The sequence below is a fragment of the Sphaerodactylus townsendi genome, linkage group LG01, assembly GCF_021028975.2.
Source record: "Sphaerodactylus townsendi isolate TG3544 linkage group LG01, MPM_Stown_v2.3, whole genome shotgun sequence".
NCBI lineage: Eukaryota > Metazoa > Chordata > Lepidosauria > Squamata > Sphaerodactylidae > Sphaerodactylus > Sphaerodactylus townsendi.
Genome location: NC_059425.1, coordinates 14,689,590 through 14,713,317, shown reverse-complemented (window position 1 = coordinate 14,713,317; position 23,728 = coordinate 14,689,590). Strand labels below are relative to the sequence as shown.

Sequence of the window (23,728 nt, the reverse complement as noted above, 5' to 3'; positions counted from 1 at the left end):
GGGAATTCATTGTTTTCTTTGCAAAAAAAAGTCCCATCGGAAATAGAAAACTCTCCTTTCTGGAGTGTATTAATCTTCCTAGAATCATAGAGTTGGATGAGACCCAAAGGGCCATCAAGTCCCATCCCCTGCCACGCAGGAAGACTCAATCAAAGCACTCCTGACAGATGGCCACACTCTGAGGTAGTGTATTCCACTGTCGAACAGCCCTTAGTAGGTCATGGATTCCAGACCTTTTACCATTTTGATTGCCCTCCTCTGGACCCGTTCTAGCTTGTCAATATCCTTCTTGAATTGTGGTGCCCAGAACTGTACACAATGTTCCAGGTGAATGCAGACTAGGGAGGTACAATTACATTCCTCTATCTAGACCAGGGATCTTCAAACTGTGGCCCTCCAGATGTTCATAGACTACAATTCCCATGAGCCCTACCACTTGGCCATGCTGGCAGGGGCTGATGGGAATTGTAGTCCATGAACATCTGGAGGGCCATAGTTTGAAGACCCCTGATCTAGATACTATACTCCTATTGATATAACCCAGAATCTCACTGGCTTTCTTGACCGGCGCATCACACCCCTTTCCCTTTTCTGTCCCCTTTCCTGGACTGCTGAAAGGGAGCGGGGTGGGGGGTGGGAGAAATTCCAGAGGTTCTTTTGGTCCTGGAGTCCTGTGGAGTTGGGCAAAGCTGGGCAAAGTGATTTGCTTTGTGGGTTGGATTTCAATGGGGGTTTTTGAAATGGTTTTGTCTCTTTTATTTGTTGTTTCTTTGTCTACTGAACCCTACCCTCTTCCTCCATTCTCCCCCGCCCACTACATCCCAGCATGGTTTTTGCCACTCTACACTCTGCAAATAACAACTGACTGGTGATCTTCAGCCTGAAAAGTGTCTCCTGTGGTTGAAGACAACACCATGTGTATCCATCACATGTGGCCTCTTCTCCTTTTCCCTTCCCCCTTGTTTGTTTCCTTGTTACCTAATAAGGTTGTATGTGTGGTGTTGTTTTATTTTTAGGCTGTTCAACAGTTCACCAGGTTCTTACGTTAGGATACTATGGTTTATTGTTACACTGATTTTATTGGAGATCAAATGTTGTATGCTGAAACAGAGGAAAGTGGACCAGAAATTCAATAAATAAATAAAGTTCAAAAGCCACAAAGCTGGCGAAAGGCACCATCAATGAAAGTGGGAGACACGGGCCCCTTCCTCATGTTTTCAATCAGGGGGCCCAATTATATGAGGGATCTTCCAAGCGTCTTTGGCTGGCCACGGGGCCCCCTCAGTTTGCCAATGGCACAAAGAACTGCCGAGTGGCTTCTTACCCTATGGAGCGCCTTCCTATCTGCACAGTGGCAGATAGGAAGGCACTCCATAGGGTGATTACTACTGCCCAGAGAATAATTGGCTGCCCTCTCTCCCCTCTTTGGAAGAACTCTATAATGCCCATTGCTTAAAGAAAGTTCAAAATATTCTGAAAGACCTGTCACACCCTGCATACTCTTTTTTTGATATAGGATCATAAAAACAAGGACAACTAGGCTCAGGGACAGCTTCTATTCTAGAGCTGTGGTTATGCTGAACTCCACGGTGTCACGTTGACGTGGCTCTGGCTGTGTAGGGATGGTTGGAAGGGGGATTGTGGGAGATGGGGTGTGAGGACTGCAGAAATGTGCATCGGGGGATGTTTGTATTTTCGTTGTGCTTGCACAATGACATTACAGTTTGTCTATCATTGCAGGAAACTTAGAAGCTCTAAGAAGCCCTTAAAGATTGAGAAAGTTGTTGTTGTTATTATTATTATTATTGTTGTTGTTATTATTATTTTATTCGATTTGATAAACCGTCCTACCCGTGAAGGGCTCAGGGCGGTGTATAACAAAACAACAGCAAACACAGTAAAACAAATCGAATAATCCCAGTTAAAAATAATACAAAACCGTAAAACTATAGCAGCAGTAACCTCCAATAATAGTTAATAACAAGAGACGTCTGGCATCACACCCCAGTGATCAAACCCTGGGAGGGGGCTGGCGGATGGTCGAATACACAGCCAGTGCACAGGGCAATAAGAGGGCAAGAGAGGCGGGCTCAGCGGCTCCTTCCCCCCCCCCCCCCATCAGATTGGTGTTAGACTGGTTGTTGGCAGCTGCTATTTACCAATGAAAACATGCTTCAGGTGTCCTGTTCATGGACTAGACATCATTTTGTCTAGTTTGGCCCTGAACAGCACAATGTTTTCTTTGTTTACATTATTTATAGGCCCCTTTTCTCACAGCGACTCAAGTTAGAACAGTTAAAAAAAGAGGATATTTGGTAGCCACTGCGTTAGGATTTTAGAAGTCTGAAACCGCCAGAAAGAAACAGAAGCGCAGCAGAGGTATTTACAGGACACATTAAGCGGGCACTGAAATTTGGGAGACAAGCATTCACGTAAATAACAGGGGCCAGGCCATGAAGGGCTTTGCATGTGATACCCAGTACCTTAAACTGAGCTTGATAACAGCGTGGGCTAAATATGCAAGGGATAGGAAAGGGAGCAGAGAGAGAATTTAGTCTGCTGGTGGGTGAACAGGGTTGGTTTGGTTAAAATCAAATCAGTTTTAAATCACAATTTAAATTACTAGTATGCAAGACTAGTCACATTGATTTAGATCACGGTTTCAATCACTAGTCTGCAAGACTTGATTTCAATCGTGGTTTTCTACCCAAAGACTCCAAATGCTGGTATAATCTTAACATTTGCAACCAGAGGGAAGTTTCTTTTTTAGAATAATGCACAATACCACAACCTTTATTAGGCATATTAAAATAGGCTCCAGAGCGTTACAGACATTTCTGAAGTACAAATCAAAAATACATTCAAAACAAAGACAGATAAACTGTATCTAGCACTGGACATTACGTAGAAAGTTCTGTCATCTGTAAAAGAAATGTTGCTACTTTTTCCAAGAGCACGGCCTCTGTATTATTTAACAAAAGCTCCACAACAGAGTTGTCAGAGTCTCCTTCAGGTTTGTCTAAGACCAGCCCAGGAGAGAAATTCCGAATACCCACATATCTCGGACAGTCAAGTATAATGTGAGCAAGAGTCTCCACTTGGTTTTTACAGTGTGGACAGACCCGATCCGGGAGAGGGATAGATAGGTAGCGACCCTTTGTAATGGCCAATGGAAAAGTATTGCATTTGGCCCTTGTAATAATCCATCTCTGTTGGGGCTCAGTTAATAGTTCAAGATATTTGGCTATGTGCCCCTGTTCTGGTACTATTCCAACAGAAGGGGGTGAGCATGATTTATTTGCTTGCCCCAACAAGATATGGTATTCCTGTTCTAGAAGTCTGCTTTTTAAGGTTTGCAGAATCTCTCTGGGTGACAGCATACAGAGATCTTCCAAGTATTAAACCTAGAGAGTAGATTTTTGATTTAAGAAATTGATACCATTCGGAGGCAAATAGGTCTGGGCATTTTAGAATAATGCCTGCCTTACCCATGGGTTAAAATATTCACAAACTTGGACTCTTTCATGGCGAGCTGCCATTGATTTTTATCCTTCCTGTATGTGATAGAAGTAGGAAATCGAATCTTTCGCTGGGCGGGTGGGGCAGGTTATAAGCATTTCAGATAAAGTTATCACTCAGCACTTCTATCCGCTTGGGGGTCAAGATGACTTTCCCTGATACTGGTGGCACAGCTTTTCCAGCCGCCCTCCGCCCTCCAGCCAGGTGACGCAAGTCAGAATGAATTCCCCTCATTCTGAGAGGGGTGACGGCCCTTGTAAAGTGCTGTCAATCAAAAATAGTATTAATTGCCTTGAACTCTCACAGGGTCAAAGATAACCCATGATAAATAATTATAATTGCCCAGAGGAGAGCAATAAGTAATGTGCACCTAGGGGCATGCAGAGGATAATATAATGTGAGTTAGGGATGCATCTGACCCGTTGTTTGCCCAGCAGAGCCAGGGTGGTGTAGTGGTTAAGAGCAGGTGGAGAGCAGCTGGAGAACCGGGTTTGATTCCCCACTCCTCCACCTGAGTGGCAGAGGCTTATCTGGTGAACCGGATGTGTTTCCGCACTCCTACATTCCTGCTAGGTGACCTTGGGCTGGTCACATTTGTTGAAACTCTCTCTAGCCCAGTGGTTCTCAACCTTCCTAATGCAGCAACCCTTTAATACAGTTCCTTCATGTTGTGGTGACCCCCCAACCCTAACATTTATCCATTTTACAGATGGAGAACACTGATGCAGAGTCTTAGGCGACCCCTGTGAAAGGGTCATTCGACCCCCAAAGGGGTCCCGACACCCAGGTTGAGAACCACTGCTCTAGCCCCACCTACCTCACAAGTCGATTTATGGCTACCAATTTCGATCCTCTTTGATCTGAGATTGCAAATGCCTTAACAGTCCAGGTGCTCGGGAGCAACAGCCGCAGAAGGCCATTGCTTTCACATCCTGCATGTGAGCTCCCAAAGGCACCTGGTGGGCCACTGCGAGTAGCAGAGAGCTGGACTAGATGGACTCTGATCTGATCCAGCTGGCTTGTTCTTATGATCTTATGTTCTTAAGGTGTGTGTTGTGGGGAGAGGAAGGGAAAGGAGCTTGTAAACCACCTTGAGTCTCCTTACAGGAGAGAAAGGTGGAGTATAAATCCAAAACTCTTCAACTCTCTTCTTCAGTATCAAAAGCAGCTTCAGTGGAGAATGCAGTTTAGGAGGAGTTTGACCTGTGGTTCTTTTTTCAGGCATGGTCCCGCTCCCTGATACTGCCATTGACTTCTCTGACCTCCGCAGCAGCAGCAGCAGCGGTTCATCCCACAAGAGCAGCCGGGTGAGTTGTTAAAACACAACACACGCCCATGAGTCAGGCGGGCTGGGATTCTCAGCAAAGGGCTGCTCTCTGCTTAGCCGGGCCATGGATCTGCGTGGCAGAGCAGGGGCTCTCCAAGGTCTGAAAGAAGCATTTCCTAGGGGTCCCTTTAACAGAAGACGCTGGTGTCTGCGTGAAGAGCAGGTGTACTGCCACCAAATTCCATCCCTCTCCGACTCTTGTTTGTATTCTGTGTTGCCTGCAGGAAATAAGTGGTACCCGGTTGGAGCTTAAATCCTATGCCTGGGAAGCTTATGCTTAGAGGTTCTTCAGCCAAGGAAGCTTATGCTTAGAGGTTCTTCAACCTCCTAGTCAAGCCAAGGAAGGAAGTAACTTCCAACCTTGAATGCTGGAATTTTTGCAGTAGACGATACCTGGTCGTAGTGGCATAGGAGGTTAAGAGTTCGTGTATCTAGTCTGGAGGAACCGGGTTTGATTCCCAGCTCTGCCGCCTGAGCTGTGGAGGCTTATCTGGGGAATTCAGATTAGCCTGTACACTCCCACACACGCCAGCTGGGTGACCTTGGGCTAGTCACAGCTTCTCGGAGCTCTCTCAGCCCCGCCCACCTCACAGGGTGTTTGTTGTGAGGGGGGAAGGGCAAGGAGATTGTAAGCCCCTTTAAGTCTCCTGCAGGAGAGAAAGGGGGGATATAAATCCAAACTCTTCTTCTTCTTCTTCTTCAATAAAAGAAGGAAATGTGGTTGCCTGTGGTGCAGTGGAAGTGAATGTCACATCTTCCCACGGTTCTAAAAAGACCCAGTTCTCCGGTAGCATTTAAAAGCCCTTTTAAGCGCCATTTATGTCGAAAGCTTTATTTCGTGCAGTATTCAGCTTGCTGCTTTGATAAAACTTGTAGGAACTGCAGTGGGGGCATAAAACTGCAAATGCTCTATCAAAGCAGCACTCTGCATGAAGCTTTTCAGGAATTCCGCCCAGCCATCCTGGCCCACTGGAAACGCCCCCGAGGTTGCCTGCTCACTCACTGAGCCTCTGCCCCTTGGCTTTTCCTTGCCCGATGCTGTCTCCCTCGCTTCCAGGTCACCGAAGCTGTCCTGGTAATCCATCCTGGCCTCTGACTCTGCATCAGGCCCTCTGGTCACCAGCTCTGCGCAGCCCAGATGAGACTTGTGCAGTGCGCCATATGATGGATAGCCAGGATCAGTGGAGGTCAACTCCTCTATCGCTTCTACTATATGACGAAATCAAGCCTGGGAGAGCCACGCTTGTTTCAGTAAAGCAGTGGCAAGGGAGCAGCAGTGGCGTAGGAGGTTAAGAGCTCGTGTATCTAATCTGGAGGAACCGGGTTTGATCCCCGGATCTGCCGCCTGAGCTGTGGAGGCTTATCTGGGGAATTCAGAATAGCCTGTGCATTCCCACACACGCCAGCTGGGTGACCTTGGGCTAGTCACAGCTTCTCGGAGCTCTCTCAGCCCCACCTACCTCACAGGGTGTTTGTTGTGAGGGGGGAAGGGCAAGGAGATTGTGAGCCCCTTTGAGTCTCCTGCAGGAAAGAAAGGGGGGATATAAATCCAAACTCTTCCTCCTCCTCTTCCTCCTCCTCTTCCTCCTCCTCTTCCTCCTCCTCCTCCTCCTCCTCCTCCTCCTTCTTCTTCTTCTTCTTCTTCTTCTTCTTCTTCTTCTTCTTCTTCTTCTTCTTCTTCTTCTTCTTCTTCTTCTTCTTCTTCTTCTTCTTCTTCTTCTTCTTCTTCTTCTTCTTCTTCTTCTTCTTCTTCTTCTTCTTCTTCTTCTTCTTCTTCTTCTTCTTCTTCTTCAACCTGGGTTCTTTCTTCCAGTACTGTAACTCCAAACCAGCTGAGTTCTCAAGGATTTTATTGTGAAAATTCAAAACAAAGAAATAAAAATAAACTTCGGTTACAGAGATTTCTCAGCTAAGCACATTCTTGTTGTTCTCGTTGAGACCCCAAGCCAAGAGAGATGCTTCTCAGGGTTAGGTTCATGATGGAAATGCCCCTTTTCCTTTGTCTTTTCCCCTCAGGAAAACTCCCCTCCTTGCCATGTGGCACTCCCACCCTTTGAAGTGCCCATTTGGCTCCTATTTTTTGTGTTGGGTAAATTTCCATAGCCTTTCCGGTTTCTCCATCCGGAGATCAAAGCTACCTGTCATGTAGGTGTGATTTTGCCTGTTGGAATTACAGGATGCCACTGCATCACAGCATGGTATAAAGCTTTTGACATACATGGCCCTTAAAATGGCTTTTAAATGCTACCGGAGAATTGGGACTGGGAAGGGGGTTAGAACTGGGCAGGCTCTAGGACCACAGGAGAGCATTCAGCTGCACAGAAGATCCAGGAAGTGGCTGCAGATTAATTCGATATTGAGGTTCTTTCTTTCTGTGAGACAAGGTATAGTTGTCCCCCTTTTACATGGTTCTCTGACGTTCAGGGGAAGAAATAAGTTGCTACTGTTATGGTCTTTCTCTTTCTTAATACATCGTATCTATGGGACCGCCCCTCCTTCTGTGTCCCCCAAAGAGCACTTGCCTAACAACAGTTTCCCCCTTCACCCTAAGGCTATCTGGCTGGCCTCGACCAGGGCCCCCGCTTTTTTGGAATGCCTGGTGGAACGCCCTGTCAGGTGAGACCCAGGCCCTGTGTGATCTATGATGGAGCTGTTCTACCAGGCCTATGGTTGAAACAGCAATGGTATTCCATCCAGAGGGCTTCTACTCCTTCCCCCGCCTTGAAATTATCCTGAACTGATATGTTTGAATTGTTTTTTTCATGCCATCTGGATAAACTGCATATCAATTTTATTGTTGCGTTTTATGCCGGAAACTGCCCTGAGCCCGTAGGGGGAAGGCCTCCCTATAAATAGAATGCAATAGATAAACAAATACATAATTGTCAAAGACTTTCACGGCCGGATTCAACTGGTTCTGGTGGGTTTTCCGGGCTGTGTGGCCGTGGTCTGGTAGATCTTGTTTCTGACGTTTCGCCTGCATCTGTGGCCGGCATCTTCAGAGGTGTATCACAGAGGGAAGTCTGTTACACACTGCGTCTAATGGACATCCACATCTAGCGGATATCCACCTCTACCAGCCACAGATGCAGGCAAAACATTAGGGACAAGATCTACCAGACCCCGGCCCCACAACCCGGAAAACCCACCACAACCAAATACATAGTCCTTTTCTTTTGATTGGCGTTCCCTCCCTAACTCTCATTGGCTTCCTTCCTGTTTGTGTGTCTTTGTTATAAATATTTTTATGTGTGTTTATCTGTGTTTTAACGTTGCTTGAATTGTTTGCCAGCTTTGGGGGAACCCTGAGTTGAATAGAAAATCACTGGGGCAATGTTTTAAATCACAGGCGTCAAACTCGCGGACCTCCAGATGTTATGGACTACAGTTCCCATCATCTGTAGTCCATTAACATCTGGAGGGCCGCGAGTTTGACGCCTGTGATTTAAATAAAGAAGCATCGAGACATGGCTTCATTAGACCCTTTTCATGCACTTTAGCTTAATGTCCAGTGAGATGGTAAAACCTGTAGTCTGTCTTGTTTTGGACTGCAGGGGATTGCATGCCCTTCCACGAATAACAATATCCTGTATGTAGAAAGCTCGTGCATCAGGAAGAATACTTCTGGTCTTCTCCTTGACATGCTGGTTGTCTTGTTGTGTGGTGTTCCTTTTCCCCCATCAAAGAGCTTTCAGTGAAGGGAACCCTCTCCCGCAGTGGTGTGGCCCAGGTGCAGGTTTCTACAAAGGGCGAATCAGACTCAGTCAGTGAATGTTGGTCCCATGGCCCCTTCCTCTGTTTCTCTCCTCTCCCAGAATAACGAGGACTGGACAGTGTGCAACCGCTGCGAGACTTACCGGCCGCCTCGGGCTCACCACTGCCGCGTCTGCCACCGCTGCGTGCGCCGCATGGATCATCACTGTCCGTGGTGAGTTTCCCCGTCTCACAGGGGCACGGGAGAAATGCCTGGCGGGAAAACGTCTGGTGGAAATGTGGCCAAGAGATGTCTGGCAGAGATTTCTGAAAGGCTGTATCCATTGAGAGCAAGCGTGGAAGAATGTTTAAAAGCGGCGGACAATAATCTGGAGAACCGGGTTTGATTCTCCACATGAGCGACGGATTCTAATTTGGAGAACTGGAGATAGATGGGACTGAGAGCGTTCTGTGAGAACTGCGACTAGGCCAAAGTCCCCCAGCAAGCTTCATGTGGCGGAGCGGCGAACAAATCCAGTTCGCCAGATAAGAGTCCGCTGCTCAGATGGAGGAGTAGGGAATCAAACCCAGCTCTCCAGAGTCCACTGCTCTTAACCACTACACCACGCTGGCTGTCTTGCCTTGAACAGCCTACAGAGTTGCCATAAGTCAGCTGTGACCTGATGGCAAAAAAAGAAAAGAAAAAAATCAGTGAACTTAAGTATGGAATCCCCAATGGTCGAGTTGACCATCAGCAGCAGTACTTTTGCATGGTGTTCTGCTGGTAACCTGTCAACTCTGTTCCAACCTAGACGTCAGTTTTGGACTAGATCTGGTGGCGGAGGGATCTAGACTGCCATCTCGTCCTTTCATAGATTACATCATGCGTGCTAAAAATGCAACCACCACCATACAGCCTTGATCGTTGCCTGCCCGGGCAGGAAAATCCTGCCAGGGCAAAGTGAGAGAGGAATTTAAGACGATCGTGAGCACAAGATGTTATCTCCTTTCGGTTAAGGAAGTAGGTTGTGGCTAATTATGTGCCAGTCTCCAGCCAGCCTCCTTATTTTATTCATTCATTCATTCATTCATTCATTCATTCATTCATTCATTCATTCATTCATTCATTCATTCATTCATTCATTCATTCATTCATTCATTCATTTATTTATTTATGGATGGGATTTTTATACCGCCCAACCCCCAAAGGGCTCTGGGCGGTGCACAACACAGATTCTACATACAATATATACAAACAAAAACCCCATTAGATTAAAATTTAAATTTAAGAATTTAAAACACAGCGGTAAATTCAATAAAAATGGCGTCAGCAATAACCCCAATTAAACCCTCCCAAGGAGGGGGAAACAGAACAAAAAGTGGGTCCCCTAGATGACAGGGGGACTCCGAAACCGGAGGAATAGAATAGAAGGGGCATCTCGATCAGCGGCTGGGCACTCCAAAAGCCCGGTGGAACAACTCAGTCTTACAGGCCCTGCAGAATTCACCAAGATCCCACAGGGCCCGGACAACTGGAGGAAGAGTGTTCCACCAGGCAGGGGCCAAGGCTGAAAAGGCCCTGGCCCAAGTGGAGGCCAGCCGCATCATTGAGGGGCCAGGAACCACCAGTAAATTGGCCTCTGCTGAACGCAGAGGCCGAGTGGGGACATATGGGGTAATGCGGTCCCAAAGATACGAGGGTCCCAGGAAAGTGGTTGAGAAATGCAGGTTTAGATGGTCGTGATGGATCAACTCCAGGACTTCCCTGATGACCCACTTGGCCGTGACCCTTTTCAGTCTGGCTTTGGGCCTGGCTTTGAAACTGAGACGGGGTTGGTTGCTTGGCTGGACCATTCTCCACTTGCAGGCAGTCAAAGATACGCTTCTTCGTTAATATGATTTGAGCTCTCAGCGGCTTTTGATAACAGTCTGCCACTTGACATTATTAAAACGGCTGGAAATTGGAGAGGGGTTACAGGTGGAAACACTCGAGTGGTTTAGTGCTTTTCCATGTGGCAGTATTTGGCAGGCTGCTGTTGGCGGGTCTTGAGTCTGCTCCGCAGGGGTTTATTCTGTGGAGCGTCCTGGGTGTGTGTTTTTCAGTATTTCTGTGAGATCCTGTGTAGCTTTGTAGTTGGCCATCATCAAGATGCAGGTGACACCTGGCTGTATTTTTCTGTGCTTAAGAAGAAGAAGAAGAAGAAAAAGAGGAAGAGGAGGAAGAAGAAGAGGAAGAGGAGGAAGAAGAAGAAGAAGAGGAAGAAGAGGAAGAAGAAGAAGAGGAGGAGTTTGGATTTATATCCCCCTTTCTCTCCGGCAGGAGACTCAAAGGGGCTGACAATCTCCTTGCCCTTCCCCCCTCACAACAAACACCCTATGAAGTAGGTGGGGCTGAGAGAGCTCTGAAGAACTGTGACTAGCCCAAGGTCACCCAGCTGGCATGTGTGGGAGTGTACAGGCTGATCTGAATTCCCCAGATAAGCCTCCACAGCTCAGGCTGCAGAGCGGGGAATCAAACCCGGTTCCTCCAGATTAGATACACGAGCTCTTAACCTCCTACGCCACTGCTGCTCCATTTTCTAATGACTCCATTAAGTCATTAGAAGTGGTCATGTCTATCTGAGGCCAATATCTGTCTTCTGTGAGCAAGATCCTGAGGGCAGACAGCTGCAACTGAACTGAGACAAGAAGAAGAGTTTGGATTTATAGCTCATTTTTCTCAACATAAGATGCCCGAAAGCAGCTTAGAAAACCCCTTTCCCACCCCACAACACACCTTGTGAGTTTGTAGGGGCTGGCAGAGTTCTGGCAGAACTAGGACTAGCCCAAGGTCACCCAGCAGACTTCATGTGAAGGCAAGAAACCCAGTTCACCAGATAAGCCTCTGCCACTCATGTGGAGGAGTTGGGAATCAAACCCGAATCAAACTCTAGATTAGCATCTACCTGCTCTTATCCACTATCCAGGGGTCTGCAACCTGCGGCTCTCCAGAAGTTCATGGTGGCAGGGGCTGATGAGAATTGTAGTCCATGAACATCTGGAGAGCCGCAGGTTGCAGACTCCTGCACTATACCATGCTGGTTCCCCAAGATGGAGATTAAGCTGATTGCAAAGCTAATGCCCTTGATGGTGTTGTGCTTTCTACTTTTTTAATACAATACAATACAATTACAATGCATATGTATTACAATACATCACATAAAAATTTTACAATACAATACATCACATAAAAAGAAAATTAGTAGCATTACAATAACGTATAGAAAAGAAAAAAATTAGAAAAGATGTGAAGAAAGACAGAGAAAAGGAAAAAAAACAGGAAAGATGATCATTTTGTAATGAATCATTTAAAAAATCAGTATAATGTAATCAGTAACTAGTTAAAAATAAAAACATTACGTAGCATTATAGCTTGACAAAGATATAATGCTACGTAATGTTTTTATTTTTAACTAGTTACTGATTACATTATACTGATTTTTTAAATGATTCATTACAAAATGATCATCTTTCCTGTTTTTTTTCTTTTCTCTGTCTTTCTTCACATCTGTCTTTCTCTGTCTTTCTTCACATAGCTTGACAAAGATATAAGGTAATATTTTAGCGGCTTCTCCTTCAGTCGACTGACAGTTGTTTAAACTAACCAGATATATAGAATCATAGAGTTGGAAGAGACCCCAAGGGCCATCAAGTGCAACCCCCTGCAATTCAGGAACACACAATCAAAGCACTCCTGACACATGGCCATCCAACCTCCAAAGAAGGAGACTCCACCAGCCTCCCAGGTAGTGCGTTCCACGGTCGAACAGCCCTGACTGTCAGGAAGTTTTTCCTGATGTTTAGGCAGAATCTCTTCTCCTTCACCCTGAACCCATTACTCCTGGTCCTACTCTTGAATCTGGAGCAGCAGAAAACAAGGTTTGCTCCCTCACCAACATGGCATCCCTTCTGAGGGAATATATAAACAAACAATAATCATGTACTTTCTACTGTCGATGGAGTGAGCTTCAGCTGCAAAGATTATGTTCTTCCAGCTCCATCTACTACAAAAATAGATTCCATTGTCGGACTCATGACTAACCCAGCCATGCTCATCTCTGCTATGGTAACCTGTAGAATAGATTATTGAAAACACTGTGCTTGCCCTTGAAGACTACTTGGAAACTTCAATTGGTGCACAAATGCAGCAGCTCATTTGGTATCGGAACCGCTGTTGCCCATATTACTGAGGTTTCAAGAACCTTACAGTGGGACCCTGTCTGTTTCTGGGCTCCTTTCAAGATACCGGATCTTACTTTGAAAGCCATTCATGGCTGATGGATGGATGGATGGATGGATGGATGGATGGATGGATGGATGGATGGATGGATGGATGGATGGATGGATGGATGGATGGATGGATGGATGGATGGATGGATGGATGGATGGATGGGATGGATGGGATGGATGGATGGATGGATGGATGGATGGATGGAAGGAAGGAAGGAAGGAAGGAAGGAAGGAAGGAAGGAAGGAATTTTTGGGCCACTGTTCCCTGTTGAGGGACAGCATGGTTAAGAGTGGGTGGGCTCTAATCTGGAGAACTTTGGTTTCCCGCTCCTCCACATGACGCCTGCTGAGTGACCTTGACCCAGTCACAGTTCTCTCAGAACTCTCTCAGCCCCACCTGCCTCACAAGGTGTCTGTGGTGGGGAGAGAAAGGAAAAGGAGTTTGGAAGCCCCTTTGAGGAAAACCCGGGTGTAAATCCAAACCCTCCTTCTTCTCTTCTTACAACAGGCTCAGAGCAGTGGACAAAATTCAGTCGCAATAAAAACAGGATAGTCATCATTCATGCAGAGGCGTAGCTCCAAGGGGGCCGGGGGGTGCAATGCACTGGGCGCGCTTCTGTGGTGGTGTGGTGGGGGCATTCCGAGGGTGGGACAGGGTGGAGGACGCACAAGTGCACCGGGCGCTTTTCCTCTTTGCTACGCCTCTGCATTCATGGCATCCAAAAATTAGAACCCAGCGAAAGATGTGATAACTTGAAAATTACGATGTTAATACTTATTTACCTTAACAGCAGAGAACAAAGAAAGGGGAGGGGGAAAAGGAAGAGGAGGGGAAGGGGAAAGGGAGGAAATTACCCCTCCTCTTGACAGAATTGCATGGTTCCCCGACAGGGGCTTGCTTATTGTACTTAATTGTATCTTCTTCCAGTCAAGCGTGAACAGTTTCTGCTCGAAGCCACACATTTTCCATTGCCTCCCCCATATTGTTGAATGGCCTTATGGCCTTTGTCTAGAAGGTGCCCAACCTGTAAGGGCCGAAGTGTCAGGGTGGGAACTTTAATGATGCTTCAGTCTACGGAAGACTTTGAGTGACAGTCATGTTTGTGGACGTACCTTGATAACTGTGTAATTTGAAACTAGCCCATGGGCCCTTGAGTCCGCTTGCAGAGAAAGATGAGTGAAAATACCCGTATATACTCATGTATAAGTCGAGTTTTTCGGCACATTTTTTGTGCTGAAAAAGCTCCCCTCGACTTATACAGGAGTGAGGTATATTTTAAAAAATATTTTAGAGTTTTTATTTGTCGGCCACCAGGGGGCGCAGTTTTTAGGCTAGCGGCACCAAAATTTCAGGGTATCATCAGGTGACACTCTTGATGATACCAGCCAAGTTTGGTAAAGTTTGGTTTAGGAGGTCCAAAGTTATGGACCCCCAAAGGGCATGCCCCATCCCCCATTGTTTCCAATGGGAGCTAATAGTAGATGGGGCTACATTTTGAGGGTCCATAACTTTGGACCCCTTAAACCAGACTTCACTAAACCTGGGTGGTATCATCAGGATAATCTCTTGCTGATACCAGCCAGGTTTGGTGGTGTTTGGTTCAGGGGGTCCAAAGTTATGGATCCCCAAAGTGGGTGCTCCCATCCCACATTGTTTCCAATGGAAGCTAATAGTAGATGGGGCTACCGTTTTGAGGGTCCATAACTTTGGACCCCCTGAACCAAACTTCACCAAACCTGCCTGGTATCATCAGGAGAGTCTCCTAAAGATACTCTGAACTATTGGTATTGCTAACATAAACAGTTATTGTTGAGACCATATTGTTCTTGTTGACCCTCTTTTCCACTCACAGAGCTAGTTTACTGTTTTTCTTTGAAATAAATATTCAAAAACATTTAACCCACTGATGCCTCAATTAATGTAATTGTATTGGTATCTGTTTTTATTTTTAAAATTTACCAGTAGCTGCTGTATTTCCCACCCTCGACTTATACGCGAGTCAATAAGTTTTCCCAGTTTTTTGTGGTAAAATTAGGTGCCTCGACTTATATGCAGGTTGACTTGTACATGAGTATATATGGAACCTGCAAATAAATATCCAGCAAAAGAATAGCCAAGGTGGGATGACTACAACCCCTCCCCTTCTAGATGTTATCTCCTGGGATGTGTGTGTTTAACTCATGCAGTTACTCTCTCTTGCTTCAAGGATAAATAACTGTGTTGGAGAACTGAACCAGAAATACTTCATCCAGTTTCTCTTCTATACAGGTACGTTGAAAGCGTTTACAATGGGCTGTAACATTGGCTGCCGCAGGCCTAGATTCTAAAATACGCAACTGATAGGCTTGTATTGTTATACTCTTTGTGCTTGTTCACTGAGCTGTGCACAATTGTCTGAAAAGGCCCTGGAAACTTGAAAGCTTGTCTGCTTCTATGCCAACAGAAGTCGGCCTGGCGTAACTTAAAAAAAAATACATATTCGATCTACATGCAATACAATTAAAGGAATTTACTGTCATGGCATATAAAGATGATCCACATAAGAAAAGGGGTGCAGCATCTATTTGTTATAATTGTTAAAAATAAGTTGAACTTACCTGTTGGATGGTGTTGACAAGAAATGATTGTATTTATAGCTAATGCAATATAAAAAAATATGAACAATGATATAAACTCATGTATATGCATTTGAAAAATTAGTTATAGCCAGAGTGCAACAGTAGTTGTGGTCATATAAAGATGATCAACATGGATATGTGTATTGTCGAAGGCTTTCACAGCTGGATTCAACCAGTTGTGGTGGGTTTTCCGGGCTGTGTGGTTGTGGTCTAGTAGATCTTGTTCCTAACGTTTCACCTGCATCTGTGTCTGGCATCTTCAGAGGTGTATCACAGAAAGAAGTGTTGCTGTAGCACACTTCCTCTCTGTGATGCACCTCTGAAGATGCCAGCCACAGATGCAGGCGAAACGTTAGAAACAAGATCTACCAGACCACGGCCACACAGCCCGGAAAACCCACCACAACTAACAGATATGTGTGTTTAACACAGGACTCAGTACTGTGGAAAACCAACACGTGTAAAAGAATCGGTAAGTGGGGAATAGCCCGAATTCGACCTTAAAAACCACCAAGATCTCAGTCATTGTTTCGGTTGAGGACAATGAATGGATCGCCTGGTGGTTTTAATTGGTCAATAGCAGCCATAAAGTTCTCTCTCTCTCCCACCCCAGTTTGAATCCTTAGCGTGAGGGAGGGATTTTTGGATAGTCCTGCAGCTCCTTCTGTTTTCCTGGCTTTTAATGTGCTGCTTCCTTCAGCCATGGTTGCAGCTCATTGATAAAAGCACTTTGGACATTCATTCACAAATCTCCCAGCAACCCACATAATTTGACTCAAAGGTCTGGTTGTCTTACTCCCATCAGGCACTCCCACTATGAAACGATTCAGTATTTATTCAGGATGTTTCTATGCTGCCGCTTCAGAGTCCCTCTTGAGGTGGCTTAGAATTGAAAACATCACGATAGAGAACCCAACCAAACAAGTATCATAGCTGATGTATTTCCTACCATGAAAAACCACATAGGAACTGTTGTTTTGTCCCACTAGGGGCTGCTCTTGTTCCAGATATGTTATATTTTTGAAAGAAATCCTGGAATTGGTTTTCCAGCCCATTTCTTTGATCTCTTCTGTGGCCTGGAGTTTGTCTTCACACAGGGGCACACAGATAGGGGGACACGTTGCAAGCTGACCCTGTCTCTTGGCTTGATTTCTTATTTTCTGCTTAATCGTAGGAATTTCGTGCCTCCCGTTTGATCATCAGTCTACTGGCCCTTTATTTCTGCCTCTTTTGCATTATTTCCCCTTGCGCGGCACAATTTTTTCAGTGGCCTCAGGCAACCTTTAGCTTGGATAGGGTATCTGTTTATTTGTTGGCTATATTTATCGTCCACCTTCCTCTCTGAAGAGGATTGCACGGTGTCAATCGATGCAGTCGGTACAGCGAGATCTAGTAAGCAATGTAGCAGGAGCAGGAATTCAGAAACCTTCCTAAGTGTAGCATATGGTGTATGCTACAGAGTGCAGCAACGGCTCAGAAAAATAGTGTTACGTCAGTAGATCTGTTCAGCTGTCCCCCGTCAGTCTCAGAGCCGTAGCAAATGCAAGCTGCCTTCTGGAACTAGCCCAAATTATGCTTAAACTAGCCCAAATTGTGCTTAATTAATAGCCCTTAATTCCCTCCACCTACGAGCAAATCCTTCTGTACGCAGCTGCTGTCTGGCGACACAGATCTTTAGTCTAGCTCAGCGTTCACTCCTCTGGCGGCAGCAGCTGTCTGGACCCAGGCAGAAAAAGGCAGGCGTGGACTTGTACCCACAGCCTTCTGCATGCCAGGAATGTTCTCCCCCCCCCCCCCGCCCCCCCGGGCCCCAGTTGCTCCTTGTCCGTTGTCCGTAAAAGTTTTGGCTTTATTTGCTGTTCTCTTTTGTTAAATGTCTATCCTGCTTTTTGCACGAATAGTCATTGGCTAGCAATAAAGATGAGAATCAGAACAATATGGAGTAAACACCTGGGGGCCAGGGCATCCTTCAGATGGCCTTTGTTGACCGTTGCAGGAAGGATGTCTGGTGGAAGGCAGTCCTTGGCCCTCGGGCTGACCCTTTAACTCTCGAGTCCTGATCTTCCTGATCTTCTAGTGGTTCCTCTTGAGCCATTTCTAAGCCAGGTGGGGCAGCCATGAGGCTTAGAGTCTTAACGAATGCTGGAGTTCTCGGAAGTGGTAGTCAGCGTTGGGAATGTGAATCTGCAGTACTGACCCACCTACGGTGTCCTGCACTTTTTTAAAAAAAGATTTATTTCAACCAAAGTGATACAATACAATAAAATTGTGTTTCATTTGTACATCATCAATTATTACAATACATATATATTGACTTTCAGAAAAATTAGTATTAATAATAAAACAGTGTATAGTGAGTCAAAAGAGTAGAAGAAAAAAAAGGTATTAAAAAAACAGATTTATCATCCAGCAAGTCAAAAGAGGAAAGAAAGAAGGGTGGGGGGGGAAGGAGAAAAAAAGAGAAGAAAGGAAAAGAGAGAACCCCAGAACTAGGGAGGACTTCCAATTTAAGGGAAATCCCCTGTGAGGGATTACATTATTTCCTTAATAAATATAGCATTTGCTATATATTTTCTGATCCGTATATCCAGTGTTAAATATCCATTTAACATTGAAGGTATGGTAATAATTTGTTTGTTCCATATTTTACTTGTACAAAATCATTTAAAGGTTGCCAAGTCTCTGAAATCTTTTCTATATTACTCTTTTTTAGTATACCAGATAGTTTGTCCATTGATGCGTATTCGATTAACAGTGAAATCCAATCTTGCAACTGGGGGGGAGATGCCTTCTTCCAGTTTCGCGCAATCAAAATCCTAGCTGCAGTTATCATATACAAAAGTAAAGTTTTACAATTGTTCTGAATTTGCAGTGTCCTGCACTTTTAACCCCATTTCTTCATGATGGTCTGTCATGCCCCAGACAGCTTTTTATCATCTTAGGGGTTTTTTCCTTGCATTGTTTTCCAGCTGTATAATCCTGTTTGCTCGCTGGCTGGATTGTTTTTCGAAGGGTGTAATCTAGGGGTGTCCAACTCTGGCGCTTCAGATGTTCGTGGACTACGGTTCCCATCAGCCCCTGATAGCCCAGCCTAGCCCGATTGGGTCACTGGATCATAGAGTTGGAAGAGGCCACCAGGGCCATCCAGTCCAATCCCCTGCTATGCAGGAGCACACAATCAAAGCACTCCCGACAGATGGCCATCCAGCCTCTGTTTAAAAACCTCCAAACTCCACCACCTTCCAAGGCAGCATATCCCACGGTCGAACTGCCTGACAGTCAGAAAGTTCCTCCTAATGGGGTGCTGTGTGGTTTCCGGGCTGTATGGCCGTGTTCCAGCAGCATTCTCTCCTGACGTTTCGCCTGCATCTGTGGCTGGCAGCTTCAGATCCTCTGAAGATGCCAGCCACAGATGCAGGCGAAACGTCAGGAGAGAATGCTGCTAGAACACAGCCAGACAGCCCGGAAACCACACAGCACCCCAGTGATTCCGGCCGTGAAAGCCTCCGACAATACAGTTCCTCCTAATGTTTAAGTGGAATCTCTTTTCTCGTAGTGTGAATCAGCTCTCAGAAACTAAGCAGGGTTGACCCCGGTCAGTATTTGGATGGGGCATCACTAAGGAAGTCCAGGGCCTCGAGGCCGAGGCAGGCAGTGGCAAACCACCTCCGGACGTCTCTTGCCTTGAAAACCACACTAGGGGTCACCAGAAGCAGTCTGCGATTTGACGGTCAAAAAGGAAAAAAAAAATCCACCTCGAATTTCATTGAGAAAGACAGGCTGTGGAATTCATGATGCTATCAGGGAACTATTCCTCCTGACCTTTTGTTGACTCGGTTCTCCCGGCCGCAGGGTTGGCTAGCCTTTACGCCATGGGGCTGGTCCTGACCACCTGGCTTTGGCCCCTGGACTCAACCGGAGCCGAGGAAAGCGTTTCTGGCCATCCGCTCCGAGCGTAAGTACCTACTCCTTCCCTTCGCCACTAAGCCGTGGATTTGTATGTCATGTTTCTAACGAGAGGTGGGGGAATTGCCGGAGCCCGGCGACTGCTCCATTTTGGCCTTTGGCTGAGCGCTGTGTTTTTGTTTCAAAGAAAGCGCCCTGTCACAGAGATCCTGCCAAGAGCAGCCAGGACTTCAAAGCGTTGGCTCCAGGCCCGGGCAGGATGCTCAGGGCGGGCCTTTCCACAGTAGCGGAACCACTCTGCTAAAAGAGCAGCTGCAGAGATTTGGGTATCTGCCTTCTCGTCCATCCCAGAGCCTCCCTGTCACCTAGACTTGCTGCGTGGACAGTCCTGTAAGCGGCCTCTTTGTAGCATAGAATCATAGAGTTGGAAGAGACCCCGAGGGCCATCAAGTCCCACTCCCTGCAAGGCAGGAACACACAATCACACAGAACTGTGTTCAGTTCTGGTCGCCACATCTCAAAAAGGATATCGAAGAGATGGAAAAAGTGCAGAGAAGGGCAACGAGGATGATTGAGGGACTGGAGCACCTTCCCTATAAGGAGAGGCTGCCGTGTTTGGGGCTCTTTAGTTTGGAGAGGTCTGAGGGGGGATATGATTGAAGTCTATAAAATTATGCATGGGTAGAAAATGTTGACAGAGAGAAATTTTTCTCTCTTTCTCACAATACTAGAACCAGGGGGCATTCTGGAAAATGCTGGGGGGAAGAATTAGGACTAATAAAAAGAAACACTTCTTCACGCAACGTGTGATTGGTGTTTGGAATATGCTGCAACAGGAGGTGGTGATGGCCACTAACCTGGATAGCTTTAAAAGGGGCTTGGATAGCACTAGATTTGTATGGGAGGAGTGGGTCAGGATTTAAGGGCTACCAATCTCTCCCCATGACTGGAAAAGCCCCGCAAAGCAAGCCCAGCACTCCTTTTGCCCCCTGGAAACCTGAGGTAAGCCCATTGAGTTCCTAACTGATGAGCTGGGACTCATGCTTCCTCTTCTCTTCATAACCAGTGCCCAACCTGTATCGCCTTTGTTAGTGGAATCAGTCCTCGCACTCGGCCTTCCTTACAATAATGGTCATATTCTACCTAACTCAGGTTGAGTTTCCTTAGGACGCTTAGGGTCTCTTTGTCAGACAATTTAAAAACGCATTCTTGAATTGGACATCAATCCTCTTAACCAATAAACACCTGCCCTCCAATAGAATCACATCTCTACAATTGCATAGCTAGAAATTGAAATTGGGTGGGACGGCATGGACACTGTCCAATATGAGCAGCACATGAAGCTGCCTTGGACTGTCAACCATTTGATTTGTCCAGGCCAGGATTTTCTACTCAGATTGGAAACAGTTCTTTAAGTGGAAGACACTGGAGACTGGACCCAGGATCTCCTGCATCCCAAGCAGGATTCTACTACTGAGATGATTCCCCCCAAAATAGGAAACTGCGTGATGTCACTGGACAGTGTAGGCCAGTATTTTTTATGACTGGAAGCAGTTCTCCAGAAATTTATGCAGGTCCTTCCCCGAGTCCTGGAACTCTTTCAACTAGAGATACTGAGGATTGGATCCAGGGGCCTGCAGCTTGAGGTCCGCCATGAAGCATTCCTGAAGGCCATATGCACCTCACCCTATCACTTGTGTCTCCTTTTGTCAATGTTTATCCTTCTGGAAGGAGCCTTGTGGTGTAGTGGTTACGTGCTTGCACTGCCACTCACATGGTCAGGAGTTCGAGCCCCCTGTGGGTCAGATATCCTGGCGGCTGGCTCATGGTCAACTCATCTATCCATCCATTCCATGAGGTCGGTAAATGAGTTACCTAAGCACATATGGCTAGGGGTAAAGGATAGCTGGGGAAAGCTTAATGGCAAGTGCAGCCCAAAAAAGCATTCTAACCTCTTAACCAACAAGCCCGTCGTTTGCCCCCCCAGCTGGTTTCCATCATCACAGACAGAGACCCTCTCGGATCGAAAGCAGCTCCAAGAATCCCACTTGCGGAAGGGAGCCGTGATCGAGGAAGGTGCAGCAACAATAACGGAAGCCCAAGATCGCCCTTCTGCGGGAGGTGTTTGGCCGAGGTACGATAGCATGCACATGTGGGGGCCAAAGCGGGATGGGGAGGTTGATCATCCTGAGACTTGTCGATAGCCGTCCAAGCGCGAGGCTACATCGGGGCCTCATGCAGCCAGTGTGATGTAGTGGTTAAGAGCAGGTCCACTCTAATCTGGAGAACCGGGTTTGATTCCCTGTTCTGTCACTTGAGCTGTGGAGGCTTATCTGGTGAACGAGATTAGCTTGTGCCCTCCCACACACGCCAGCTGGGTAGACGCCCGGCTAGGATCAACACCGGTCTTCGTGAGTTTCTCTCAGCCCCACCCACCTCACATGGTGTTTGTTGTGGGGTGGGAGGTGCGTTGAATGGGAGGATTGTAAACCTCCTTTAAGTCTCCTTATTATGGTGAAGGGTGAAAGTTAAGTAAATCCAAACTCCTCTTCTTCTTTGTCCTCTCCTTCTAGGCTTCATGATCTGCTGGTTCTTCCCATGCAACTGCAGCTCTCCATCAGCCAGCGGACCCTCTTACAGCTACCTGCCCAACTACGATGTGTGACCTTGTTGCATCGCTCCTGGGGAGCGTTTCCCTCATTGCTCTTACCATCTTCCTCTCCTGCAAAGAGCAAAGGCCTTGGTTTCATTCAGTTCCTTGCTATAACCTGTGAAGGACAAGAAGGCGACGGCTGCGGGGCGAAACCTTGAATCACAGAAAGGGGCCCACGCCCGAGCCCCGTTTGCTGTGGGGAATAAGCATGCACGTCTCTCTTCACCTCCCATAAGATGGAGGTCAGTAGGTCACCGGAAGGGCCCCTAAGTGCTGGACTCATCTGCGGGTTGCTGAGCACGAGTTTCCTCAGAACTGGGGGGGTCCGGTCCCTCAGGGAAGCTGGCCACGTGAGAGGATCAGCCTCCAGAAATCCTCTCGAACAAATATCGGGGTCCCAGCTGCGTGGAGTGGGGGGTCTCTGTCCCTTCCCAAACCAAGCTCTCGCACATCCTTCCCCGGGCCTCAAGTTTCTTAAGGAGGTGCGTTCTCCTCACCGCTTGCTCGATCCGAATCTGAACATCGGGCTGACCCATCGGGAGAAGAACAAGTGATCTGCAAGAACCATCTGACCTCTTGCTTTGACTCTCTTCCTGGGTCAACGCCAAAGTATCTTTAGCGAAACGTAGACTGACGCCAACCGACTCAACCCTCCTGCTCACGGTGGCTAAACAGAAGGCAAAGCAAGAGCTCCGAATCTTGCCACAAGGGACTTTTGACCCTTTCAGCTTGTTTGAGCCTCTTCCTTGTGTAAGTCAGTTGGAGGGGGAAGGTTAGAGGAGGTTAGAGGAAGTGCCAGGTTAATAGAAGATACGTACAGGCCTTCGGATTCCTGCTGAGATGTTGGTTGGCTGTCTTGGTGGGATGCAGCTGTATTTCTTTTCTCCCTTGACTGATTTCTGCCCGTGGTGTTCATCCAAAGGAACATATTTCTCGTTCCAGATGCGCGACCTTCACCCAGATATGTCTGCTTCCGGGCTTGCTTGGCGATCCCTCACAAGTGTGTTCTCCCTTTCTCTCTATCTTAAGGCGGTTTCTCCTTGACAGTCACGTCAGAATCTGTGCTTCGGGGAGGCATCCAGGGACGCTGGACCCCTGAGCTTTATTCGTCTGCCAGGGGAAACTTCTTTGGCGTTTGGCCTGGCATAAGGGATAGCTCCCGGGTCCTTTGGATAGGATCTCCCACGGGATTGATCCCTGGCTTCCAACTTAGAATATTGCTCTAGGAGCATGGTGGCGAACCTTTGGCACTCCAATTGGCCATGCTGGCAGGGGCTGATGGGAATTGTAGTTCGTAACATCTGGAGTGCCAAATGTTCGCCACGCACACTCAGCCTTCATTAGTCAGGGTAAGCCTATAGCTGGCGCTCTAGATAAAGTGGGACTAATTACAATTCTCATCAGGACCCCGCCAGCATGACCAATTGGCCAGCCATGCTGGCAGGGGCTGATGGGAATTGTAGTCCATAACGAATCCCTGGAGTACCAGATAAGGATCTGCCACCACTGCTCTAGGGACCTTAACGGTTTGTACATTGCCTGTTAGCCCTCGGAAAAGCTTCGCAGTTTAGGTTGGGGCACCCGGAATCTTCTCGGGTGGTTGAAACAACAGGATGGAAGTTTCTTCAGTAGAGCTGCGCTTTGTCCCTGCTCCTTGTGCTTTGGCTGTGGAAAGAGAAGGTTAACCCTCTGAAATTCTTCCTTCTGTGAGAACTTCTGTGTGGACTGACTTGCTACCTTTA

The 23,728-nt window shown here is 46.9% G+C and overlaps 1 protein-coding gene across 1 annotated transcript in view; it reads left to right on the top strand.

Moving 5' to 3' along the window:
• The window catches only part of LOC125436687 (palmitoyltransferase erf2-like), a 35,602-nt gene extending 12,304 nt beyond the window's left edge, over positions 1–23,298 (top strand). The window contains exons 3-8 of the mRNA XM_048503907.1: positions 4,741–4,826; positions 8,662–8,774; positions 15,016–15,077; positions 19,280–19,382; positions 21,321–21,467; positions 21,907–23,298. Coding sequence (XP_048359864.1) covers positions 4,741–4,826; positions 8,662–8,774; positions 15,016–15,077; positions 19,280–19,382; positions 21,321–21,467; positions 21,907–22,144 — 749 coding nt within the window. The 3' untranslated portion in view covers positions 22,145–23,298. The remainder of the gene's footprint in view (positions 1–4,740; positions 4,827–8,661; positions 8,775–15,015; positions 15,078–19,279; positions 19,383–21,320; positions 21,468–21,906) is intronic.
• Positions 23,299–23,728: the final 430 nt, after the last annotated feature.